Here is a 23,955-nt window from a genome sequence, read left to right as displayed (position 1 = left end):
GCACCTCCAGAACGAGGTTTAAACCGCTGGATTATTGTGTTAATCAGAGGAACAGCTGCACAACTTATTCTAGACACCTGCATGCTACCTTCTTGCTTAAACATGGCCACTGGATTTATGCAATTTTATGGCCGCTGCGTTTTCACTGCAAGAATGGTTTTACCGCATTTGGCACATAATCCATTATCTGCTTCATAAATTCCATATTTTAACAGAAAACAACAGTTTTTAGATCTAACGGATCAAACGTTCCTTAAAAAAAGTGGCGACATGTTAATGCACAGAGGCAGGTCATTCACAAAGGTTGACTGGTCACCTTTCTGTTACTTATTTGTGCATTCAGGTGTCAAACTGATACGAATGTGGTAATAATATCACAAAACGTGCTGTATAATTTGCCTTTTCTTGCCACATAATTTAAACGCTGCAGCATAATTTTGTCCGCCGCTCCTGTATAATTCCAGTGGCCTTGTGTAAACGTTATGATGTGGCTTTTAATAAAAGTGGCTTCGTCTATGTAGCGGATGTGAGACTCTCGCATGAACCGAAGGGACTATGCGGCAAATAAAGATTGACCTATGCACGTGAGGGATGCTTCCTTCCTGGAACACTGGCGCGCACAGCTGTGAAATACCCCGCGCGCGCTCACCCGCCCTCCGCGGCAGACACTCACCGTTGGGCACCAACAGGACAATTTTCACGATGTTCTTCAAAGGACCCAAGCTGATTCCATTAGCGGTGGCGAATTCTGCAAGCTGAGCCAGAAGCCGTTCCCCCTGCATGGGAGAATATAAAGGGCGTCCTAAGAGGAGCACTAAAAGCCTCCATTTTAAACCTCCGTCTGTTACAGCACGTTATTTACCTCTTTCGGCTCGGTCAGAAACTGGAAGATCACTTCTGTCAGCGCGGAGAACTGCTGCAGAGAAAAATCGACACATTTCAGCAAGCTGGCCGTCTCGATTCTAGCTAATATTTTTTGTGATATTATTTTAAGAATGATTATTTAGTTTTGTTTCTTTGCTTTTACCATTGATAATACTAAAATGCATTTTATTCTGGTTACATTTCACCGAATATTAGTTTTATGTACATAATTTTACTGTTTGACTCATCCCAAGCATTATTATATTTCCATTATCTCCAAATTAACCTTTTCTAGACTCCCCACTTCTCTATACCTCCTTAGATCACCCTAAACCTCATTTTAATACTATGATCTCCCAAACAACCCTTCTAAATTCTTCCCTCACGTATCTCTCCTTTGACTTATCCCAAAACTCATTTTACTACCATGATCTCCCTAAACCGTTTCTAGAGATTCTTCCCTCCTCCATCTTTCCTTATACTCATCCCAAACCTCATCTTACTACTATGAACTCCCAATCAACACTTTCTAGGCTATTCCATCTTCTATCCCCCCATTATCCTTTTCAATCCAACTAACAGACTCACATGTTCACCGCTATAATTAACTCAAATTCCACTACACTAATACACCACTAATCCTTTAGCATGCTACTTGCCAAAAAGCGTTCCGACGCCTCGTCAGGGGTAGTATGCGCTATATAAATACAATTACAATCATTTCATTGTTTATCATATACGCAGAATCAAGGAACTATGTATCAGATAACAGACCTATTAACATTAACGAGTTGAGAGGGGTCATATCAAATAGGATAAAAGAATAGAAGGTTGTCTTGGCTGGTCATTGAGATATAGCTACTGGGACTGTGTTAGTTATGTACGTAACCATGCTTAATGAATGGTTGAAATATACCACTATGTTTCTGTCCGAAGAGGTTTTCGTCATGATGTCTGGGAGGAAATACATAGGGGAGGGAGGCAAGTGTTGAGTTGACAAAAAAGTAATGATTTCCTTTTTGCGTGGCCAGCATTCTTTAACTACCGAAACGCGGATTTGGATGGCAGACCCACTTAATGGGCTAATTTCTCTGCTGACTGCGGGTCCATGGACTCTACATCATTTACATTCCCTCTCTCATCCCTTACACAATTTCAGTTCTGTTACCTCCAGAAGTTAATGCATTACACTTACCACCGTTTCGGGGAAGAACAGCTTTATCCAGGAGCATGGCCAGCATTTCATCAGAGGCAATATCCCTCTTCTGATGCCCTTTTCCCCAGAACGTCCTTCCCTGTTAAACCTCCAATCCTACATCCACAGACATTGTTTAAGCCGATAGGTCTCGCCTAAACGAGATCAACTGGCTTTGTCAATTTTTTCTAGGCATGTTGTACAACTTTTGTACAAAAGGATTATGATAATATAACATAATATATATATATATATATTTTTAAATATGATAACTTTTCTATGGTATGTTATGTCAATGTATAGTATGGTATGGACCCTAATCATATGGTTTGGCATGGCCTGGTATGGCCAGTCATTGTATGGTATGTTATTTTCGTTACAATGTACGCATTAAGCTACAACACGAAGAGCAATAGGAGAGGCTGAACAAGCGCTTTACTATATAATGTTCTTTTCATCTTACAATGTTCTATTCAACTCGTAATTGTGCTAACATAAAACACACACTGTTTTTTGCAAAAAAACATTGTAATCATGCCCAAGACATTCTATAAATCATATAAGACATACCAAAGAAGTACTTTTTCTTTTTTTTTTAAACTAAGCGAGTGATTACTCAATAGTGATGGCACAAAGCCATTAATGCAGCAAGACCCAAAAATGCACCAGTTCACATGAGCTACTCCCAACTCGTGCTAAAGTAAACACAGGTCTGGGCGAGATTTGGCTCTAACAGAAGATTATATCTAAACATCCATGTTTAAGATCATGCTGACTGCTGAGTAAACCATACACAGACATATCAAGGTATAGGAGAGGAGTACAGAAATCGAGAAGGCAGGTGAATGCCGTGGGGACTCTAGACTAGAATTGTAGCCTTAGCTAGCCCTGAAAGGGGTACAACTAAAAAGGAAGACTAGCAATACGAGGCCAGTTGGTGCTGTAGTCCAGGGTGCAGAAGCCTTGCACCGTGCTGTCACTGGCATGGCCCTTGTGGCTTGCAGCAGTAGAAGGTCTCATACAAAATGAAAAATGTGTGCTGTACCAAAGGTTGGCAAATTGACAGAGCAATGCCATCTAACAGAACATTCCCCACCATATCACTTCATCTAACATAGCTTCATTTCACGTCATACAATATTTCTTGGCATATCACATCACACAAAAACACACTACACCATATCACACCATGCACAATGCATAATACCACACCACATCATACACCACCTCCTAATCACATTATCTACCTTCATATCACTCCATAAAAAAATACTGACTACCATCCCCAGCACACCTGTATTTTTAAATGTATTTAGAATACTCAAAGTAGTGAGGGACAAACATGGGCTCAATGTGCATTGTATTAATTTTCTGTCTGTGAGGCATGGGTGGGTCCATGTGCTAAGTTAGAAACCTTGAATTTCGCCTTTATGTTGCAAGCTTATGTTGCAGAATAGCATGGGTAGGTCTTGGGTGTTTGAGCAACAGTTGGGTAGTAAATCAAAGTATCACAGATGATCTTCTATTTACGCCCTACTGTGACTGTTTATAGTTACTTCCTTCCCTTGATGAAGTCCCTCTACGTGTTGCCCTCCCTCCCCTCTCAAAGACTGCATTATTTTATCGCTCTTTTATATCTGCCGCATGAGACTTTGTAAGTGACTTATTTGTAGTGGTGTTAGCAAATTATATTTTTGTTAGATTGTCATGGGACATTCCGTTGATGCACCATACCTGAGCTAACTCACAGTCAACGTCTTAACCCTCAGAACTACCGGACCCCTTCAACTCTTGTAATTTGTGAGACCCTGCTCCTCGCCCCTTGAATATGTGACCTTCTACTATGGCCTCTGTATCCTCCCCAACGGTCCTCTTCAACCTACTTCATCCTTTCTCCAAGGGTGTTCAACCCAAATATCTAAGATGCCTTATGGGCATCGTAGGATCTCGAACACAAACCCAAAGTCTCTCACAGCCCTTTAATGATAGGCACACTTAACAGTGGGCTAACATCCCCTTTGCCCTTTACCCTACTGAACAACACAGAATTCTCAGCAAATGAGCCCAGGTCACTGTGTCTTCAACTTAACTGCTCATCCTCCACTAAAGAAATACTCATCAACTAGCAAACTATATCTTCCAGTAGGCTGCATCCGTCGTTCTTGTGTTGACCCCTTAGACTAATTAACAGGTAGTCATTTTGGAGGGATTTTTTCCATAGAACTGTATATATGCCGCTCTACGGCCGAGACCACCAGATTTTGAACACCTTGCGGTTTTGCTAGTAATGCCTTCAAATGAACTGCAATGAGATGCTCCAAGGTGGACACCATAAAATCATAATTAACTGGTGATCCTTGGGAAGTTACTTCTAGATGCACTAGCAAGTCACTCTAGAAGTTAATCCAATTAAAAGAGGTATCTTGCCAGACATAAGCATTGCATCCCAATGTTCCCGTCTGTGCTCTTTTCTTGCAGATGTTATCCCTACCTTACCTGCCGTCTACTCGGCTTCACATTCCTATCCTTCCCTCTGCCACTTACCCTCAACTTTCCACCATTTCCTAAGAAATTAAGGCTCCTGCTCTACCTCTTCACCTGCCAACTTAACTCCCCCCTAGCTTTGCTTTCTCCTTCCCTTTTGCCTCCTCACATTAGGTCATGTTAATCCAGTCACACCTTGTAATACATGCGGTCTCTTTGCTGCTAAGCAAACCCACTTCACCTTCTTTTGTACCCTACTCGCCGTCATCAGGTCCCTACTCCACCAATGTCATCCTAAGTATGGACCAGGCAATCCTCCACTATGCCTTCTCCTCCTTCCTTTCAATCCCTCTTCCTTTCTACTAGCCTTCATTCCTCACCCTTAGCCTGACGCTCCGGAAGAGGCTGACTTTATCCCGGGAGACCTGGATAATTGGTGTGCCACCAAAATCTCTTCTATTACACCTAGAGGTTCTCAACTTCACTCAATTTTTCTCTGGGTTAACAGACTCATCTGGACACACCGTGGACGCAATCTTCTCCGCACCAGGACTTGCTACACTGTCCGGATATTATTACATCATCCAATGGGGTCATATCCTCATTCTTTTCAAAATTAACCTTCCCATAAGTACCACTACTACAAATACAAGCAGATCTCCAAAGCAAATGCCCACCAAAGAAATGTGTGAACATAGTCGAAAGGGTATACAGTAATATCCAAGATCACATGAAATTCAGGAAGGCAAATGTTGAGGACCTGGCTTTTTCCCCCATTTCATGATGCCAGAGTGTATCCACTCCATTAAGCAGAATTGATGCCCCACAGAAACATAGTAGGTATCGACACACACAAATGTACCTATTAGCTCCATTCTACTCTTAAGTGCCCCTGCCCCTAAAGGACCAATGCAACATGATAACATCCATCTGTCCATCACAATTACACCAAAATGGTATGTCACACTATAAACCCACGTTTTTCGAACCAGACAATTCTCTGCATAAAACAATCTCTCACTCTACTTCAATTAACTGCATGATCCAGCTACTCGTTCATGCACAGCTTTAAGTTCACTGCAAAACAATCAGTGCAACCCACTGGTCCTAATACACAATACCAAACCACTTTCCACAGAGACCACACTGCACACTCACTATGGAACTGAAAGTGGCTCCATGTGCCTTACTTTCCCCTCCAGCTAATTCTATGGATGGGCTTGTGTATCTGCCACTATCCTGTTTTCCATGCAACTAGGACTTTGGCTTCTGCCAGACCACCACCCGCACTCCCAGGTGAACAGCAACCCTGAAGAATTGTGTACAATAACAAAAGTGATTGTAGGAATGCTTGAATTAATCTCAGCCACAGGTAATTATTATGGGCCACAACCCAGTCCTTTATTTTTTGCCCACCCTGCCACATCAGACAGGAACCAGGCATTGCAAAATCGGTCTTGGTTGTACTCCAATAGGAATAGTCCAGCCCGAACAGCCGATCAAGGTCCCCTATGAATAGGAACACGAGCAACCCCAGGCCAGTTTCTGCCTATTTACTTCTCGTCAGTAGGGAACGGCTTGGTTCTTTTTTTTTTGTAATTGATTTATTGAGAGGCAAGAGCATAACACAATAAATACCATATCAAAGAAACCAGCTGACTTACAGAAATATAAACCAAGGTTAAGACATAGGGAAGTACAAATGGGAATAACAGCAACGAACATAATTGACTAGGTTTATATAGGCTTTCTGTAGGGGGGGAAAAATAAAAAAAATAAAAATAATTTACATTCGAAATTATATCGATTATTGATAATAAAGACATCGGTGCTTTAACCATTCCTCTAAGGGAAGCCAAATCTTATAGGCAACCTCACGCCTCCTTCTTCCCCTTAATAAAAAAACTGCTGACTCCAGATTAAACAAAGCCAAAATTCTGGCTCGCCAATTAAAAAACGTGGGGGCTGCGGGACTTAGCCATTGAGAGGTGATACACAGACGTATCATAGACATGGCAATAAACAAAAATGCTGAAACTTTAGTCGTTCTTCCAGATAACTCGCTATCTGCACACCCCATTATTACCAACTCTGGAGATATTAAGGACCCGGTTTAGGAAGCACTCAATATCATAGAGGAATTCCCTCAGATTCAGGCAGGAATGGAACATGTGTATAGCATCTGCGGCCCCAAGGCCACATCTTGAGCAGGAATCACCCTTCCGTGCCCCCCACTTTGAAATTTTTGCGGGTGTATAATAGAGATCAAAGATTGACATAAAACTTTGCGTCTGTAGGCTGCCTGAAACTAAGAAAGAGCCTGCAAGATCTAACGCTGGCCTTACGTTCACGCCGGTCTTGCCCAATTTAGTCTCCCACTTAGAATTTTGAATATCAATGTCATCAGGTAAGCCAGATAACATATATTGATATATTGTGCCAATTTTATTTCTTCTTTGAATTAGTTCAAATAGAGTAACCCTTTCGAACAATGCAGGTGTTTCATGTAACTGTTTATCAATAAAGCTTCTGATCTGGAGATATTTAAAGAAGTCGTGAGAGCTCAAACGAAACTAGTCCTTTAAAAAAGAAAAAGAAACCATTTGCCCACCTACACTTAGATCGCCAATACAATTCATGCCTGATAGCTGCCACATAAAAATAATATGATCCTGAAAAATAGAAGGTAGAAGTCGGGCAGCTTTAAAGGGCGTATAAAAATTGATATTAGAAATTGACCATTTATGGCGAATTTTCCGCCAAACTGAGAACATGGTAGCTATGACTTTGAACCTAGTTCTCTTAAAATAGCTTGGCTCCAAAATGCACGTTAATATACCCTTAGCTGCAGAACCCAGGCCAATCTCGTAGATTGTTGGTCTATTCGAGAGCGGAACCTCTGTCCTATCTCCCAGCAACGGTAAGCCTAAATATTGAATCGAGACAGACCAATAATATAGTAAAAAATTAGGGACAGCCCATCCACCCCGATTCCTAGGGAGACACATCCACTTGGCTGCCCTTCGTGAGCGACGATACCCCCAGAGAAAATTGTAACAAATCCTTTCAGCCTTAACAATACTCTTTCGTGAAAACTCTAGGGGAATAGTTCTGAAAAAATAGAGAAATTTGGGGAGGACCAGCATCTTAAGTACATTGCAGCGACCATACAAAGAAAGGTGGAGGTGGTCTAGCCTTTCCAGCTTGATATTGACCGACTTTATTACTGGAAGAATATTAATGTCGGGGATATTATCAACCAACGCGATAATTTTAACCCCTAAATAAATTGCTTCAGATACCACAGGGACAGCAGAGGGACTCATGGCAGTTGATTGAACTACCTGCGTTTTTGAAGCATTCAATTTATAGCCCGATAACTGACCAAACTGGATCAGCAAGAGTTGTAAGAGCTGGAAACGCAGAGCTGACATCACTGGTTAAAACAACTATATCGTCCGCGTAGGCTAATGTCTTGTATCCGGTAGTTTCGATCTTAATCGGCCAAATGTTCCGATCTCTTTCAATTTTACCAAGAAACGGGTCGATATACAAGGCAAACAGCAGTAGTGAACAGGGACACCCCTGCCTTGTACCTCTACTAATATCGAAAGATCCCGATTGATGACCAGATATACGGAGTACCGCTGCAGGGGAAGTATACAATGACTTAACAGCCTGAATGAATTCAGTGGTGAAGCCTTTCCAACGGAGCACGGCCCATAGAAACCCCCAGGAGACCCTGTCAAGCGCCTTCTCGGCGTCTAACTGGATCACCCCGAGGGGAGCACTGGTGGCCTTAGCCCAATCTAAAAGGGCAATGACTCGGCGAACATGGTCTGCCGTGTCCCTTCCCGGGATAAATCCATGCTGCCGAATGGACACTAGTGGGGTAATAACTGCCGCTAGTATAGAAGATAACATTTTCGAATACATTTTGCTGTCGGTGTTTATCAGAGAAATTGGTCGATAAGAGGATGGATTTAACTGGGGCTTATCTTTTTTTCTGAAAGAGGGCGATAGTGGTTTGAGTCCAGGAGTGCGGAATAATTCCCCTCTGTGCTCCCCTAAAGATTGACAAAATATCCTGAGATATCTCGGCACTAAATGTCCTATAGAATTCTAGGGGGATGGCATCCGGGCCAGCGGCCTTCCCATTGGCCAGGGATTTTATCGCCAACTCAACCTCCTCCCAGGTAATTGGGGCGGAGAGAGCCTCATTTTGACCCAATGTGACCCTTAGAGTATCAAGATTATGAAAAAAAGCATCCAACATGGGTTGAGTTAGAGAGTTGCGCTTCTCTTCCGTATAAAGTGACATATAAAACTTCAAGTACACATCCATGACAGCCTCTTGAGTGTCATGAATATTGCCCTGTAAATCCTGTATTCTACTAATGCGATTTAAGACACTTCTCTGTTGAAGTCTTTTGGCAAGAACTCTGCCCGAAATTTCACCAAACTCTTACATCGTTGCCCGATAAAGGGCAAATTTGGCAGCCAGGTCCTGCCCGAAGAACTCCAAAATATTGGCCTTAATTATAGCCACCTTCTGCTGACTCTGCTCGGCATTAGACCCTTCATTAATATTACGTATTAATTCTATCTCTGCAGTGCAGAGCTCCTCCACTCGACTCTTGATCTGCTCCTGAGTAGTCTTATGTTGAAAAGCTGCAAAGCTCTTAGTCTCACCCAGTGCTGCAGCCTTGACCGTGTCCCACACAATACAGTCAGAGGCAGTACCCCTGTTAATGTTTAGAAATTCAGGTAACCAATTTTTCATATGTTCCAGATAGACCGGGTTCAATAATAATTTCCTTTCGAATGTCCACGCCCTAGGTGGTCTGGGCGTGCGAGGAAGCGGATACAAAACAATGAGAGGGTTATGGTCCGATAGGATTCTTGGATAAACCGAGATAGAGGAAACCTCTGCCTCCTGGTCGGACATAAAAAAAATAGTCCAAGCGGACTCATTTGTTATGGGGAGCAGAAAAATATGTATGCCCTTCTTCATCTTTCTTATGTCTAGCCCTAACATAGGTAAGTCCATGTTCTTGGACTAAGGTATAAAGGGCCTTAAATACCTGAGGTTTCCTACCAGAGTATTTTGTGGACCCCGTAAAATCGAAATTCCCGGGCAGACTAATATTAAAATCCCCACACAGAATCATAGATTGAGGCCATCCTGCTAATTCTAGATTTAAAAATCTAAAGATTTCAGGATCGTCCAAATTGGACCCATATATTGTACAGATGGTTAAAGGTCTGTTCTCAAAAACTAAATCTGCTATCACCCATCTACCCCAACTATCATCCAGGACCCTTTTGCAACACCCAACTCCCCGTTTCAATAAAATAGCCACCCCTCTGACCATAGATGTCTGACCGGAACAAGCTATTAGGTCATAACCAGGAACTTTCAGACTATCCCGTTTACCCCACGGTATGTGTGTCTCTTGCAGACACACAATATCCAATTGCATAGTGTGAATAAGTTTAGCAAACAGGGCTCGTTTTTTACCATCATTTAGGCCGCATATGTTTCAAGTGCTTAATCGCAGTTCATCCAGCCCCATTTGATCTCAAGGATGAAGCTAAATTCAAATGCCACCCATTGTTGCTTTTAGTAGCAGCCAAAATTACAGAATTTAACATAGCCCGGTCTAAATACAAATACAAAAACATAACTAAAGCATTACACAAAAACCTTTGATTCCCCCCACCAGCACCCCCCCTTAATCCCACCACTAGCTCTAGCCCCTCCCTTACCCCAGGAAAACCCAGACCCACCCCACCTCCCCCCACTCCCCCACACCCAAAACCCCCCTTATAGGGCAGCAGGACCTAGGTCCTTGTGATGAGAAGAGCTGGTTATATCGGCTCCCCCCCTGGATCCTTCACCCCACCTTTAACAATACACTAAGTGCCTTCGCTGAGTATGAATCGAATAATCAGAAAAAATTGAGGAGAGCTCTCCAAGCTAATGGCTAGGCACCACGTTTTATGATTCTAGACTCCCCCCCAGGATAGTGAAAAATTACGTACTTGGCTATAACAAATTCAGAAACTCCTTTGCCTGGACTTCAGAAAAAAAATATACAACCTGGCCCTGAAAAATTACCTTCAATTTTGAGGGAAAAAGCAAAAAAGCCTGAGCCCCCTTCGTTTGGAACAGAGCAATTAGTTGACGGAGCTGCCACCTCCGCTCAACAGTTGCGGGACACAGATCTGGCCTAGCAAAGAATTCACAGCCTTTCCCTGCTCTTTTTCTATCGGGCCTAGCTAGGTCAAAGATTTTCTCCCTTGCCAAAAAATTACACAAAGAAATTAGGATTGCCCGAGGCTTATCCCCGGCGGAGTTTTGTCTTTGTTTGAAAGGAAAACTATGCGCGCGCTGTATTTCTCGCTGCCAGTCCCATTGCTTTACATCTGGAAAGGCTTCCGCAAAGAGTTCGACAATAAACTGCCTGGTGTCTGACCCTTCCATGCCTTCAGGAATCCCCAGGAACGGCTTGGTTCTAATGGTACTGTAAGCACAGGGCCACGTCTGGACATACCGTCACACTCAAGAGATCACAATGAGGAATACGAAAAAGAGATATGTAGAATGTTTCAATTAATCTCAGCCACTGGTAAGCATTCCACCATCAACATTTGGTTTTCAGTCTAGGGTTGCTTTCATCCTGTTCAGAGTGGACCTAGTCTGGACTGGACTGTTCATAATGAAACAGCACAGGGGTCATTCACATATGGCTGGTTCCGGCAGCATGGTGTGGCATGGTAGGCAATAAACTGATGGACGGGTGCTGCCCAAAATAATTATCAGTGGCTGAAATAAATTTGTGCATTCCACCCATCACATTTTTGTTTTAGCATAAGTGCGATGTGTATGCCCTAAGGTGGGTACCGTGCTCACTGTGCCACACAGTTCAAGCTACACTCTACTAGAGAGGACTAGATAGGGCAAAATCTGTCTAGGGTTGCTAGTGTTTCTATGCAGAGGGGACCTAATCTGGCAGTTTGGGCAGAACTGTTCCTATTGGGGCAGGACCAAGGCTATATGGCTATTCGTATCTGAGGTGGCATGATGGGCAAAAAAAAGAGATGGACAGAGATGCAGCCCGTGTAATTATCAGTGACTGAAATGAATTCAAGCAATCCACCCATCACTTTTTTGTTTTCTTACCAAGAATTGAGTGACCAATATCCAACAGCACAGTCCCAGTGTGTGGCCCTCTCTTCCCGCTTGAAACATTCCAGACTGTCATGCATTTAACAGTGCAAAATAACATTATTTTCACTGTCATTCACACCCCTCTGCTTTATTTGGTAATTACAAAGGCCTCAATTTTCTTAAATATAACGGATTCAAACACAACTCAATTGAATCACAAGGACTGCCTGAAGGCATATCCCTTTCCACACTTGATTGCATCTACCTGCTGACCAACTGACTAAATAAAGAAAAAGAACTAATGTAAAAATATCCTTCTGCTTTAGCTAACACCACTACTGACAACAATCCCATACTCACACAGAGGCATCAATCGAGCGTGACTCCAACCCTCTCAAAAGCACAATACTCAAGTCAAGTCATGAACTACCCTCATTCTGTACCCTTGAAGAAAACGTTTAAAACCAAATTCCTCAGTGAACACCCTGAAACCGTAATAATAGACAATGACTCCTGTGCCATTAAGGGCACCATTACTGCAGATCTACTTTTCATATCATGACTCTCATATCTCATTATTCTGCCAGCCCTATTCTTTAAAAAAAAATTGTTTATTGATTTTTTTTGTATAATCTTTGCAGCGGTGTCATAGCTCATGAGTCACGGACTCTGGCACTTCCCACTTGGTCCTTCCGGTAATATACGACCACGGGGCGAGCGTAGCAACCAGCATGGGGAGGTCGGCAGGTACTCCCTCCGATAAACTCTCATCAGAGTCAGTCTCCCTTTCAGTTTCAGGATTGTAGAATTTTGTAATCATACTGCCCCAGATCTCAAGGTCTCGCTCTGCACTGTTATCAGCACAAACTATCCGGAGTCTGCGTTCTTCAGCCACTGTCCATGCCAGAAAATCAGATACCAATTTGGTCCACATCAGAAGAGTCGGGCTTGCCCAATGTACAGCTATGCGCCTACGGGCTCATACCAACCCCAACTGGGCAAATTTGTCCTGGATTTTTTCCCCGTCTTGGGGAGGGGTATCAACCCCAAAAGACAATAACGGATTGTCAGTCTGCGTTCACATGTGTTACTCTGCGCACCTCACATAGCACAGCCTTTCAAAAAGGGCGGAGCAATGGACATTTCCAAGTGACGTGCCTGAAATCAGCCGGGGTTACATTACAGCGAATACATCTAGCAGGTCTCGCCGGGTAGACCCTGTGCAGGCCCTGCGGTGTCAGGTAACCTTTTGTATATAGTAAAATTGGGTCTGCTTAACCCTGGTGTAACTAGCCACCTCATGTACCTGTGTCAGGGTCCTTTTCCATTCAGGATCTGTGAGCAGAAATTCTAGATACTTGTCCCAAGCGGCACACTTCAGAGCTACGTTAATATGGTTATCAGTCTTCATGGCTGCAATCAGTCGAGATATAATGCCTTTTGTGGACCTAGGGTTCAGTATCAATTGTAACACCTAGGATTCTTCAGGCTCCTCCGAAACGTCGTCCAGATGTTTCGGTTGTGTGCGAGATAATGGTGTACTATAAAAACTGCCCCACGCCTATCCCACAATGTATACCCATTTCCTCCCAGGACATGAAGAATCTGTTTAAAAAGAGGTCTCCTGGGGGCGTGGCCGGGCAAGATGGCCGACCGGACTTAATCCGTTTCGGCTCCCGGGCTACGCTGGTGTCCCGGACACAATTCTGCCTTTCTTAGCCACCCTACCTGCAGAGAAGGAGATCCCCTGATGGCTCCAGACTTGAGGCACCCTTAGAGCTCATGACCGCCCCTGTGAGCCGTGCGGCGCCCCGACTGCGGAGCGAGTCATAATGATGGCCGCCGCTCTCCGAATCGCGGCGGACAAGACAAAATGGAGCAGGGAGACCCCGGTACTGCGTCCTCGCCACTGGCGACTACAGCTGCGATCTGGCACCCGCTATGCCACCGTGACGCCTGAGGTGAGGAGTGCGCCGTTCCGTCCGTCAAGTGGAGAGACGCTGCGATAGCCCCTGCCCCGGTGAGATCTGTGGGGGCGGGGCAGGAGACGGGAGGAGGAGAGGTGCGCCAGAAATGCGGCAGTGCACCCCGGAGGTGGCCTGTTTGAGGGGTAAAAAGCTCTCTGCTCCTTCCTCTGCAGTTTCAGGAAGATGCTCCTGACCCTAAGATGGCGGCCAGGTTCGTAATCCTGCATCTACCACTGCATAATCCCTGCCGATGGCACGTGTGGAGGGGTTGCACTGAGAAAGGCCTTACACTGGTCCCTCGGAGCTGTCCCCTGAGGCTCTAGCTACCACTAGTACTGCAGCGCCCTGCCTATCATCTCATCGATGTGGCCACCATCTGTCACAGGTCTACACTTGCACGGAGCACGACTGAGCATTAACTAGCCCCGCCAGTGGAACACTCGGGCAGGCCACTCAAGCCGATAAATTACCCGTCACACACTGCATCTGGAAGCCCTTGACTACGCAATGGGGACATAACTGATAGATTCCGCCCACGCCTCCACGACCCATTCAGAAGTCACCACCCCGTAGGGACTGCACTGGTAAAGGTCCTGAATAACCTGCAACGGCCGGGCCCCTGGACAACCAACCGACGGGGGTTACGATACAGCCCAGTCCCCCCGCCCAAGCTTCTCAGCACCGACACAGCGGAGAGCGGGCCGGGTCAGCCTCTATGCCACCGAAGAAGACAGTAACTAGAACATCTAATAAAGTCTCAAGCTTCTTCCCACCAGTAGACAAATACCGGCCTGCGGATCGCGACGAAGGCTATGGCTCTCACCAAGGAAGACCTTATGTCATACCTGTGGGATTTTAAAGAGGGATTGAGGAGGGAGCTCAGCCACGACATCCAAACCTCCATCGGCTAACTGAAGTCTGACCTCAACACAAGGCTGACTGACCTCCAACGCAACGTGAACTCAGTGGGCACTAGAGTGGTGGACTTGGAGACGCATAATCAGGAAGTGGAAAAAAGAACAAACAAGACACACGATACGGTGCTCAATCTCCAAGATCAACTCCGCCAAACCCAGTTGAAAGCAGAAGACCTAGAGAACAGGGCGCGACAAGAGAACCTGCGAATCCGAGACCTGGAGGAAGGAGCGGAGGGACCAGACCATGAGGCTTTCCAGGAGAGCCTCTTCGCCGAGATCATCAGCCCGCAGACACTCAAGATCAAGCTCGACCGAGTGCACCGAGTTGGGAGCGTCACGTCTGGTGGACGACAGAGACCAAGGGATGTCCTTGCAAAATTCCACTCCTACAAAGTGAAAGAGGCAGTACTCCTGGCAGCTCGCAAGAAAGGCTCTGTCTCCTTCCAAGACCACTCCTGCACCATTTATCAAGATCTAGCACCGGCGACACTGGCACGCTGGCAACAATTCCGGCCTATCAACTCCAAGCTACGCGACGACAAGATCAGATACCGCTGGACCTACCCGTTCGGCCTGAGCTTTGAGTACCATAACAAACTGCGGCATGTGGTAGACCTAAAGGAGGGATTGGAACTGCTGGGTCTCTCCACAGTGGACACCGAACCCACGCTGGACAGGACGCAGGGTTCACGGACCATTGACTCCCCCACATCACAATGGTCCACAAGCTCGTGAGGAACTCACAGATGATTCAATCTGCTTGCACACAACGGCCGCGTCCTTTGGATGGAGGGCATATTGCTGGATGCGGCCTTGATACAACTGGGGAAGACCTCCAGACGGGAGGTGCCTACAAACCCAATGACGGAGACGCACCTACCAACCCCGCACTACTACCGGGGGCCATGATCTTGTATGTTAGCTCTTTAGACCCTTACTATTGAGGGACAGAACCACGATATGAGCCTGCAGACGGGGCGGACCTACTAGTACGTGATATTACAAGCGGACATGATTTCTACTACGGCATAATAGCATGCCAAGAGGCACAGACAGACATGCTTGCTCTTCCTTCGCATGGAGGGGGAATTCGAACACAAAATCTGGACGACGACGCCAGACTGAGCATATCGGGTGGCCTGCACTCTTTCGACTGTCCGGCGAGGGAGCGAGCTGGGACCTTGGTCACAGCATCCCTCCGTCAAGGCGATGTGGGATCCCCCGCCCACTGTTGGACAATTACCACCGATCCCACACCTGATGTTCTCATTTATGTTATGTTTTGGGGTTGTTGGGGAGGCAGGGGCGGCTTTTTTATAGGCCTTCTGGGCAGTCACGCTTCGATTGAGATGCACACCACATGAACACCATGCACCGGTTCACTGCTACATAGAGGTTTCATTGCGGGGTGGAGGAGATTGACACACAGATCCATGAGAGAGCGGAGGAGTCCAATACGGTACGAATGGTACTCACCGTAGGCTCCTGGAACGTGAAAGGCCTTAACTCCCCTCAGAAGAGACAAAAGGTCTGGAAATGCATGTTAGATCACCATCTAGATATATTAGCACAACAAGAGACACACCTACCCCGAACGGAGGAATCCCGCCTCCGTCACAAACACTACCCCTTGATTTAAAGAGCCTCCGCACTCACTAAACACCGGGGGACTGCGATACTTTTTCACTCAACGAAATTTCAGCCCACGGACACTAGAACAGATAAAGAGGGGAGATGGGTGATGGTTAAAGGCATTCTGAGGGGCAAACTCTGTACATTTATCTCAACATACGCACCCAACACAGGACAGGCACCCTTCCTTAGACACTTCTAGGGAAGATACAGGACTTTGCGGAGAGCCCGACACTCCTACTAGGGGACTTTAACTTGACATGGCAGGCAGATTTTGACAGCACCCACCCACACAGACTGGAGTCCAGCTCCTTTTTTGCAGAGGCTAAGCAACAACTTCACGACATGGGCCTTAGAGATGCCTGGCGGACCCTATACCCTCAGACATGTGACTATACTTTCTACTCCCACGTGCACCGCACCTATTCTAGACTTGACTACATATTTATTAGCCAAAACCTGATGGGAGCTCTTCGAGAAGCTACGTTTTTCCCAATCTCCATGTCGGACCACTGTCTGGTCTCTATCTGCTTATCCTGGAGTAATTTGGCATCTACATCTCCCAAATGGTACTTCCCGGCATCCCTTACGAGGGACAGGGTACTTTGTACCGAACTGAGGGAAACGATCTCAGATTTTTTTACGCGAAACTCCCCCGCTGACACCTCGGTGTTCAAAACCTGGGACGCTTTTAAAGAGTTTTTTCGGGGACAATGCATCGCCCTTAACTCCACCTTGAATAAACGGCAGACTGAGGAACGGGTAAAGCTGGAAGCCGAATTGACCCTGGCAGAAACAACTCATAAAACTAAGCCCACCAGGGATTCTCTCCGCGCGCTCACCGCACTGAGGGGGAAACTCAGAGCCATATACGACAATAGGGCAGAATACACCCTCCTGAAGCTCCGCCAGCTCTCCTATTCCCAGGAGAACAAGATAGGTAAACACTTAGCCCGTCAGCTGAAAGAGAAGCGGGAACGAGAATACATAGGCGGCATACAAGATGGGAAGGGGGGAGCTGACCCATAAAGATGCAAAAAAGGCCGATATTTTTGGCTCCTTTTACGGCGCACTTTACACAACGAAGCCCCGGGACGCTGAGGCGCAACGTAGATACTTAAAGAACCTACCGCTCCCGCAAGTCTCGCAAGAATGGAATGACAAACTTGCGGCACCCATAACATCTGAGGAAGTAGCTTTAGCCATCAAATCTCTCAAACCTCAGAAAGCTCCAGGCCCCGACGGGTATACAGCACAGTTCTACAACTTTGCCCCAGATCTCCTGCCCCACCTCACTCATCTTTTAAACACGATGGCGGAGACGGGTGAAGTCACCCCCTCGATGGCGGAAGCTGTAATCACAGTTATTCCTAAGCAGGGGAAGAATCCGCACCTGTACGCCTCGTACCGTCCCATTGCCCTTCTCAATCTCGATGCGAATTATACTTGGCTATTCTCGCTACTCGACTTAACGACCTCATGCCCGATCTCATCCACCCCAACCAGTCGGGCTTTATTAACCTCTTCGATGCCGATGACGGAACGGTTCCGTCATGCACGCCGGTTGGGCTGTGCTTATGACGGAACCGTTCCGTCATGGCCCCGCCCGCGCTCAAATCTTTCAGCACTGCGCGGGAATCCGCGCAGCGCTGAAGAGGATAAAGGCCGCCAAACTTACAAAAATACTAGACGTATAATCCACCTTATTGAGAAAGCTAATAAGAGACGAATACCGGCAGTCCTTCGATAGGGTGGACTGGGCCTTCCTTTTCAACACACTCACACACTTCGGGTTTGCTGACAAATGTATTACTATGATCCGAGCTAACTATGTCCAGCCTCGCTCGCGCGTACAGGTGAACGGGATTTATTCGGTTCCCTTCCCACTAACTAGGGGTACCCGTCAGGGGTGCCCTTTGCCACCCCTATTACTCGCCCTCAGTATCGAACCATTAGCCATGGCTATCCGGGCAGCACCGAGGATAAGGGGCATTCCGTTTAGCAGAGACATGCACAAGATTTCGCTTTTTGCAGACAATGTGCTCCTATCGCATACAGACCCAGCCATCTCTCTCCCCACATTACAAACAGAACTCACACGCTTCGAGGCGGTAGCAGGCTTCAAGGTCAACACAGATAAATCCTTTATACTTAATCTCACAGTCCCGATGCCGAAGTCAGGGAAGCCCAGACACGCACTCAACTACAGTGGACTTCCCGCCCTCTTCAATATTTGGGAATCCACTTGACACCATGATTCGAGGGTCTATATAGAGCGAATTCCCCCCCCCCCTCTCACAGGCCTACAAGCGGACCTTGTGTGATGGAAACCGCTCTTCATATCCTGGCTTGGCCGTGTACATGCAGTTAAGATGACAGTGCTTCCTAAACTCTTATATCTCTTCCAAGCACTCCCCATTGATCTCGAAAATGACTTTCTCCCTAAGGTAAGATCCATGGTTCTAAAGTTTATATGGCAAGGGGGTCGGGAATGCTTCTCCTTCTCAATTTTGAGGAGGCTGAAGGGGGAGAGAGGAGTGGACCTTACAGACTTTAATCTCTATTATAAAGCATCTCAACTACGAGTAGTGACCGAATGGGCCAAGAGGGATTCGGAGAAACATTGGCTCCATATGGATAGGACTATTGCAGGGAGGACGATTTGGGACCTTATACGGAGACCCAAGAGGGAAAGGTCTAAGAACACCTACCTCAGCACACCAACACGGACTACCCTGAAAGTGTGGGACTCTTTATCGAACAATGCTCAGTGGACCACATTTCCATCACCATACACACCAATCCACTACAATCCGGCCTTTACACCGGCCCTCGAGGAGGGCCCATTTGACCAGTGGAAGGAGGGGGGCTGTAGAGCACTGACACATCTCTTCCACAACTGTGTCTTTTTAACCTTTGATAATTGCAGGAGAGCACAAGCTCCACAGAACTAAGGGACCGAAAGGATGAAACGCAACACAGCCACAAATTAAAACAAACAAGCATTTGCAATGCTATAGGTCTCGCATTTATACGAGTTTGAGCTATTGGCATTGTAAATGACAATGCTTTTTAATTTAAGTTTGGTTTTTTTAAAACATAAATAAAAGGCACTGTCATTTACAATGCTAATAGCTCAAACTCTCACAAATGCGAGAACTATTGCATTGCAAATGCTTGTCTCTAAAGTTGCCCAAAGAAACGGCCAGGAGACCCTATCAAATGCTTTCTCTGCATCCAGCAGAATTAACGCCATAGGGTCCTACGGTATCAGAGAGCGCAATTGTACGTTGAATATGGCCGATGGTGCTGCAGCCGGGGACAAAACCGTGCTGTACTGGAGAGACCAGTTTCTTTATTACACCCGCCAGACGTTTAGCTAAGATCTTAGCATACACCTTGATATCACTATTAATTAGTGTGATAGGGCGATAGGACCCCATCTACTTAGCCGGCTTGCCCTTTTTGGGAAAAACCACTAGATTAGCGGATCTCCAAGAGTCCGGCGCCCCCTGGCCTGCTTGAGCCTCCAAGAAAACATTCTTCATTAGTCCTTGTAGGCGGGGAGCCAGCTTTTTGTAAAATTCCCCCAGAATAGAATCAGTGTCTACTGCCTTCCCACTTGCAAGTGCTTGAATCGCGCCCCCCACTTCCTCCACCGTAATAGGTGCCTCCAGCGCTTCCCTTTCTTCTACCGATAGAATCTCCCCTGTTAATTCGGCCAAATAATCCTCTATTTCCTTCCACCCACATTTGACTTCCTCAGTGTACAGATGCTGATAAAATCGTTGAAATGCCGCCCGTATACCAGAGGGCTCCGAGACTGATCCTGCCAGAGGTTCCTCAATTTCCTCAATTCCCCCCTGGACTACCCGCTGTCTTGTGCGCATCGCTAGAATGCGCCCAACTTTCTAACTACACTCATACATTCTAGTCCACCGGGCTATATAAATCCCTGCTGCTTTTTTGGCAGAGATATACAGTATTGATGACTTTATTAAGGCCACTTTTGTTTGTTCTTGTCCCACATCTCCCCTGTCCCTAATTACTCCGACCAGTTGAGTGTCTGCTTCAAGTAATTTCCTGTACGGGTCCAGCATATCTTGTTTCTCCTTCTTCTGATTTGCATCATTCTCACTGACATTAGACAGCTCAGAGTCCTCATTAAGAGAGAAAAGCTCGCCCCCCCTCTGGGGTCCCCGTGACCTTGGATAATGTCTGGTAAAGATTGGGGTTGGTTGCTGAAACACCCTCTGGTGCCTTCTCTTCCTCATAATGATTATCAGTCAAGTTATTAACGTTAACCATGCTTGCTCCCCCCTGTACTGCATCATTTTGAACTGAGAACCAGTCCTGTACTTACAGTGTCCACTGCAGGCAGATCGGTACTGCCAGTTGTTAGTTGCGAGAGGGTCTTGCCAGTGATAGCCTCCTTTTTTCCTTCAGCCTTGCTCTGGGCAAAAAAAATCCCTGGAATCACTTGTTGCTTGGAGGTCTACGCCTCCTCAAAGGGACGCTGGTCTTTGGGCTTCTGTTTCCGCACCTCCACCTCCTTGCATCCTGCTGTGGTTGTCTCCTCATGACCGGCGTCTTCCGGGCAGTAAGGGGGCGCACAGATTCCTGGCAGATCCAGCAGCGCTGCTCCCAGGACCATCCCTCAGAGGATTGAATTGTTTTGAAGGCATACTGCTATGCTCGGACCGACTTCTGCCGTTGCACCAGCCGACCACAGTTTTCCAAACAGCGCGGGGTATCAGGCATGTTAGTTAGCCAAAGTTTGTTTGTATTTTCCCCGACTTTGGTCTCCAGATGTCAGATCTCTTCCAGGGGATCATCTGTGGTATTTTTTTTTAAATACCGACTCCTTATATCAAACAATGCCACGGAGCGGTAGATGGGTGGCTCCTGCAACAACTACACAGCCACCATCTTTCCAGGAATCTGCCAATCTTTAAAGAGCTTTCTACTGCCAAAAGGATGACTAACTAAAGTCATCTTTATTTGCCTTAGTGATCAAAATACTGAGATTCTGATTCTGGGTAAAGTGAGTACTTCTACCTTAACGAGGTTCGAGTCCAAAACCACATAGCCTGGCTTGTCTTTAATCTAAAAGTCATGATCATACGATGCCCTCCCTAAAAAACTTTCACTGTTTGCAGATCAAGGAAAGGAATCCAATTCAAGACATTGGGCATGTTCACAAACTTATGAAAATACCACATTTATGTTTGCTAAGAATTCACTAAAGGATTCCTGGCAGGCATAAATTGATTTACTACAGCAGATTTCTCCACAAGTCAATTGCCATTAGAAGACATGCTTAGCCTTGAAAGTATGTGAACACCTACAAACCTGTACATTTGTGGGCATCCACAAAATCTGATCTAACCCTTCCCACCTCCGAAATTTCCAGAACGTCTCTCCATTTAAGGCAGGAGTCTTCAAAACTGGGGGGGCGGACCCACCTAGAAGGGCCTCAAGTGATCCCAGGAGGGCCCCGGGCTCTGGCCAAAAGAAGCATTATGCTGATAAAGGTGCTTTGTTTTCAGCAGGGGAAAAATGAGTGGCAACAAGCAGCTCTGTAATGTCATGTATATCCTGGTTGGAAGATGGTGTCAAAAGGAAGGGCCTCCAAATATTCTTCAAACCCATACCCCCATTTCTAATAATTACACTGTGGATACTTTTACATGTTAGTAATTCCTACCTGACCAGATTAGCATGTTTGGCAATCATGTATTTGATTGCATTTATAAAAAGGTACAGAACTAAGTATAGACATATTTAAACATTGGCAGGTTAATAGAATAATTGTGAACATTTTTGAGGGGGCCCCAATTATTTTTTTCCCACAGGGGACGCTTGAAGACCACTGATTTAAGGACTAGAGTAATTCCCATTCCGAGATGGGAAGAGGATCCCCCACATTTGGTAGTAGTGTAGAGGAAGGACTTTCCTCACAAAAATATCATCCCTTTTTGGTGTGACCTAAAGACCTTCCCTTTCTTTTCGGCCTATGGCTGTCTTCAACATCCTATTGAGGCTTTTTGTCACTGCCCAAGACAGCTTACATCAGTCATATTTCTAAAACCAGACTTTCCACTCTGGCTTTGAACCCTGTGGGTCAGATTCAAAGTCTTTCTTATGATGAAAACTTTTGGAGAACAGAATCTCAGGGCTCTGACTTCCATCACCGCAGCTAACTCTTTTCTATCAAATAGCGTTCAGATACAGATTCTAATTTGTTCCACAGTCTGAAAAATAATCACACCATAACAAACCGCATCAAAAAGTTCTATACCATGTCACAACATACAGCACACAATCAAACACCATATATCACACGCTACCACATCTACACCTCATTCGAGACCACAATATCAGACACCTAATTACTACGTACCACACTACCTCACATCATTACTGGACCCCATGGAAAAGAAAATTAGTAAGAAATTATCAATTATAATTTAGACAGTTCAGGTGAACAAGTATAGTATTCTTCTTGAGGTGGACTGTTGTAATCTTGTGCTCAAATATGTCACGCTATGTTTGACCTATAATTCTAGAAAGTCAAGATTTGCCCGGTGATTTGTTTAATCTTGCATGCTATTAGATCAGAATGACTAGTAACAACAACCTAACTTTATCACATCACACCCTACCACAAAATGACACTAAAATCCACATTTGATCATACAACACCACCACTTTGTACACCCTCGCATGCACCTCACACTATACATCATTATGCATTGCATACCAAGCCTCATCAGTCACACTAAACCATACCATTCAGTAGCACATGGCACCATGCCATACCCTTCACACCTCGCTTTGCCCCACAGCTTCCCTTCTTCTGTTTGCTATTGCCCCTCTAACATCTCGTTGCTCTAGAAGCTAACCTACTCCCCTAGTTTTAGTGTGAGAGGCGGTTCAAAACAACACCTCCCAGGCCCCACCTTCGCGCTGCCTTGTCTTCCGTATTTCCCACGCCCACTTTGCTCCAAGCCATCAATATTACACCCCTTGATTATTCTTCGCCCTCGTCCCCCCCCCCCCTCCGACTCCCTCACCGCTCCTGCTGTCCCTCACCTCCCATGAACCCTCTTCTCCAGTGCCCTTTCCATGACCCTCCTGCGCCTCACCTCGGCGGTGAGGAGGCTTAGATTCTGCATATCGGTGTTGACAGACTCGGGCACCGGGTCCCGGGTGTAGTTGAGATGCACCATGTCTGCAGACAGCTGGGCAACCCACTTCCGGGCTCCGGGACACTGCACGAGCCTGCTCCTCCCTCGAGACTCTAGGCTTGCTCCTCCCCCTACAGCATCAGCAGCTCCCGCACCGCCTCTCAACACTCCTCCTTCGTTGTCACCGGCCTTGGCTCCTCCCCCTCCACTTCCATTGGCGCTTCATCATCACTACTTCCTCTCTCTTTACTGCCCGTCACCCCTGTTCAGGCCCACAGCCTAGCTCTTCTTGTTCCCTCCTCTCGCTGTTGCTTTTCTTGCACTTTTCTATGCCCTCGTGGTCTCTCAACATCCAACGAGTCCCCTCAGCTGCAGTTCTCCCTCCAGAACCGCAATTTTGCCAAAGACCACGAGTAGGGTGACCAACTGGCATTGGTGCAAATGCAGGACGGTGAGTGTAAAAATTCAGGACAAAGGGTCAAAATTCAGGACACAAATTCAGGACAGGAGGTCAAAATTCAGGACAAAACTT

General features: G+C 46.1%; 1 protein-coding gene across 1 annotated transcript in view; it reads right to left on the bottom strand.

Moving 5' to 3' along the window:
• Positions 1-23,576, bottom strand: part of COMMD7 (COMM domain containing 7) — a 62,416-nt gene extending 38,840 nt beyond the window's left edge. Inside the window, exons 1-3 of the mRNA XM_085619486.1 lie at positions 23,382-23,576; positions 863-916; positions 674-776 (exon numbers count right to left, since the gene is read on the bottom strand). Coding sequence (XP_085475612.1) covers positions 674-776; positions 863-916; positions 23,382-23,465 — 241 coding nt within the window. The 5' untranslated portion in view covers positions 23,466-23,576. The remainder of the gene's footprint in view (positions 1-673; positions 777-862; positions 917-23,381) is intronic.
• Positions 23,577-23,955: the final 379 nt, after the last annotated feature.

The sequence above is a fragment of the Triturus cristatus genome, chromosome 7 (genome assembly GCF_964204655.1).
Source record: "Triturus cristatus chromosome 7, aTriCri1.1, whole genome shotgun sequence".
Lineage (NCBI taxonomy): Eukaryota > Metazoa > Chordata > Amphibia > Caudata > Salamandridae > Triturus > Triturus cristatus.
Note: the sequence above shows the minus strand (reverse complement) of the source record. Positions and strands in the feature narration are given on the sequence as shown.